The sequence below is a fragment of the Cibotium barometz genome, chromosome 12, assembly GCF_041138505.1.
Source record: "Cibotium barometz isolate CiBa-2024 chromosome 12, ASM4113850v1, whole genome shotgun sequence".
Lineage (NCBI taxonomy): Eukaryota > Viridiplantae > Streptophyta > Polypodiopsida > Cyatheales > Cibotiaceae > Cibotium > Cibotium barometz.
Window position 1 is genome coordinate 33517360 of NC_141057.1, and position 3369 is coordinate 33520728.

At 40.4% G+C, this 3369-nt stretch overlaps 1 protein-coding gene across 1 annotated transcript; it reads right to left on the reverse strand.

The window, feature by feature from the left end:
* Positions 1–209: 209 nt before the first annotated feature.
* Positions 210–2770, reverse strand: LOC147633319 (putative mannitol dehydrogenase). Its single transcript, XM_086806376.1, has 6 exons — positions 2617–2770; positions 2367–2480; positions 1602–1829; positions 1151–1436; positions 872–1025; positions 210–640 (listed from the first exon to the last, which is right to left on the reverse strand). Exons 1-6 carry the CDS (start codon positions 2691–2693, stop codon positions 444–446), a joined length of 1056 nt encoding a protein of 351 aa, XP_086662502.1. The 5' UTR covers positions 2694–2770; the 3' UTR covers positions 210–443.
* Between the last annotated feature and the right edge of the window lie 599 nt (positions 2771–3369).

A 3369-nucleotide genomic window follows, 5' to 3' on the forward strand; every position in this document is an offset into this window, starting at 1 on the left:
AGTGCATGCATTGTCTCTATTGGTGGGTAAGGAATCAAATTCAAATAACACTAGTTGTTGGATGTCTTGTTGACTCTCATTATATATAATCTCTCTCTCTCTCTCTCTCCCTCTCTCTCTCTCTCTCTCTCTCTCTCTCACACACACACACACACACACAATTAAAAAAGAAGATGATGCTGAAAAAGAAAAAGGACTACATGACTAGATAGATTTAAAAAAAGCTTCTTATTACAAAAAAGTGGACATATTATATTTTTTGACGGTACAATTAGTTTAAATAAAGCACTCATTTCCATGTCTACCTTGCAAGCAAGGTAGTCAAAGTAGCAAACCAAAATAAGGGAATATGAATAAACAGTTCTTCTCTCTATGCTATAATACTAAAATCTTCTAGAAAGTGGAGGGTAGGCAATATGATTATGTATGAAACTGAAGGGATTTCATGTGAGGGAGTGAGCAATGTCGATGACGAATCGATACTTGACATCTCCCTTTTGAAGCCTTTCCATGGCCTCGTTCACACTCTGGATAGGGATGGTCTCTATTGTGCTGGTGATGCCATGCTTCCCACAAAAGTCCAGCATCTCCTGTGTCTCCTCTGTGCCCCCGATCAGACTACCCCCAACAAAGCGTCGTCCTGCCACCAATGATGCATTTTAACCATTTTATCAACCAAAAACAAAAAAAGAAAGAAAGAAAGAAAGAAAGCAACCTTGCTTGTTTTCAATGATTAAGTTAAAGGGGCTCTTTTATCAACCTAGAAATGTGGTTTAAGTTTGATGGTGGCAAATTATATTTAACAAAAGATTTCAAATCTAAAATTGCACTAAAAATCAAATCGCATCTAATGGGGGGGGTCTTTATTTACCAAAGATAACTGCTCCAGGGGAAAGTTGCAAAGGCTCTTCTGGCACCCCCACCAACACCATCTTGCCATTCACCTTGAGAAGCCCCAAGAGAGGCTCCAATGGATGCACCGCAGATACCGTGTCAATGATGTAGTCCAAGCTCTTGCTTGCTTCCTACACACCAAATTGCTACACTTTTTTCAAATTCAAACATTTCCACAACAAAAAATACAACATCCATTTATTTTGCAACAAGCACTCCTTCCCATCGTAAGAGAAAATTAATCCATCTAATTTACCTTCAGTTGGGTTGCATCCTTGCTCACAAGGAAGTGATCAGCACCCAACAATTGCTTGGCCTCTTTCTCCTTGTTGGGTGAAGTGCTGATGACAGTCACATGTAACCCAAAGGCTTTCCCAAACTTCACTGCCATGTGGCCTAACCCCCCTAGGCCAACCACCCCAAGCCTCTTCCCCCTCTCACTCATGCCAAAATACTTCATTGGACTGTACACTGTGATGCCAGCACATAAGAGGGGTGCAGCACCATCCAAGGGTAAATTCGTCGGTATCCGAAAAAGAAACCTAGTATATCAATCAACAAATATAACCATTAAAGCTGCTTCTTACATATATCAATTAAACATGGTGGTGGAGAAACATCTCAGTGAGGATTTGCTCTCTCATCATCATCAAACAAACCAACACAATAATAAGAGAATAACCATAGAAGATGGGAAATAGACTCACTTTTGGTCCACCACCATGAGGGTAGAATAGCCACCATGTGTAGGGGTTCCATCATAGTAGACACTGTTGTATGTGAAGATGGCCTTCTCACAATACTGCTCCTGGCTCTTACCACACGCATCACACTTTGCACAAGAGCCCACCAAGCAGCCCACCCCCACATGATCCCCCACTTTGATGCCCTTCACTTGTGACCCAACTTCACTCACAATCCCAACAATCTCATGCCTGCCAACCAACAAGTAAATCTTAGTTTATGAGAGATATTTGATTAATTTTGTAAACTATTCAAACCATAGTATACATAGGCCAATTGTACATGATGTTAATCTATTCATATTATGATATATTTGTGTGCTATGTTTTTACATATACTGTTGTGCACAGCGGTTGACTTGAAGTGCTTAACAGAGTGTTTTTTGGATCGGCACATGTAGATGTTAATATAGGAAGTGCATATAGTATATTGAGGCCAACTGCAGTAAGTAATAGCAAGTGAATTCCAACAAAAGTGAGGCCAATTGTGACAAATCACTCATACTAAAGTGCCTATATTACGGTTAATTGCAGTACTTGTGATTATTAATCATACAAAAGTAGGACCAGGTAATTGTAAATAATAAAGTGATTGTAATTGTTAATCATATTAACGCACTTAAGTAATTGTAACACAAAAGTGATTGTGATTATTAATCATACTTACGTACTAGGGAATTGTGGCAATAAAGTGATTAGGAGTTAAATTATGTGATTATCATAACCTACCCCGGAACCATAGGATAAGAGGAGCTCTTCCACTCATTCCGAATTTGATGCAGGTCGGAGTGGCATATCCCACAGTGGGTGATTTTGAAGGTAACATCCTCATCGCCAGTAGCTCTGCAAAAACAGGATTATGGGGATGAATTAAGTGACGATGGAGATGAGGCAGTAAATGTTAAAGAGTCACATTTAATGGTGAAATATTGCTCTCCAAAAATGGCGAGGGTTTGCAAGAGTCAGCTGGCCAAAGGACCTGCGCGTAAACTCGAAGGGCGAGAGGTGGCCAGACTGGTCTCTAGCAACGTAGCCGAGAGCCTTCTGTTGAGCCATTGGAAAGAGCTGCTTTGCCAACACAACCAAGAAAGAGCTGACTAACTTAATGAGAGAGATGGTGAGAATAATAATAGACTCACACACACTCTCACTTACTTATATAGGGAAGTTAAAAGTCGGTTGTACAAGAACCGACCTTAAGAAGTTTGATATCGCAAGAGGTCCTTTGGCACCCGGCTCCTTACCGCCCTTGGTTTTGAAGAGCAGCCCCAAATACTAGCATTTTTTTTTCCTATAATAATTTGGAAGTGTACCCAAGTGAGTAAATTTTCAAATCAAAGCATTTCTTTCGAAGCGTAAAGCCTTTTATGCCCTTATATCACAACCTTCACTAAAAAATTTGAAGGTGATATTACACTAAACCCGGGTTTTGATATTAATTTGAAGGCTACGAATTTGAAGGTGATATTACACTAAACTCGGGTTTTTTTCGAGCACTGCTTATATGAAAGGTAAAAAACCCTAAGAACATTTCCACAACCTTCAAAATTGAGGGCAATGGGCCCTCTCTCTCTCTCTCTCTCTCTCTCTCTCACACACACACACACACACACACACACACACACACACACGCATGCACATACACACTCGAGAACTGGCCTTGCAAGAACTGTGAATTTGCCAAATGCCCTTTGGCCAAGATCTTTCAACTTGTGGGACTCTCTCTCTCTCT

Coding starts and splice junctions, on each gene's coding strand:
- LOC147633319 (XM_086806376.1), bottom strand. CDS start 2,693: ATGGCTCAACAGAAGGCTCTCGGCTACGTTGCTAGAGACCAGTCTGGC. Junction 1,026..1,150: donor AGGATGCAACCCAACTGAAG/GTAAATTAGATG, acceptor TTTGGTGTGTAG/GAAGCAAGCAAGAGCTTGGA. Junction 641..871: donor CCCTGGAGCAGTTATCTTTG/GTAAATAAAGAC, acceptor CATTGGTGGCAG/GACGACGCTTTGTTGGGGGT.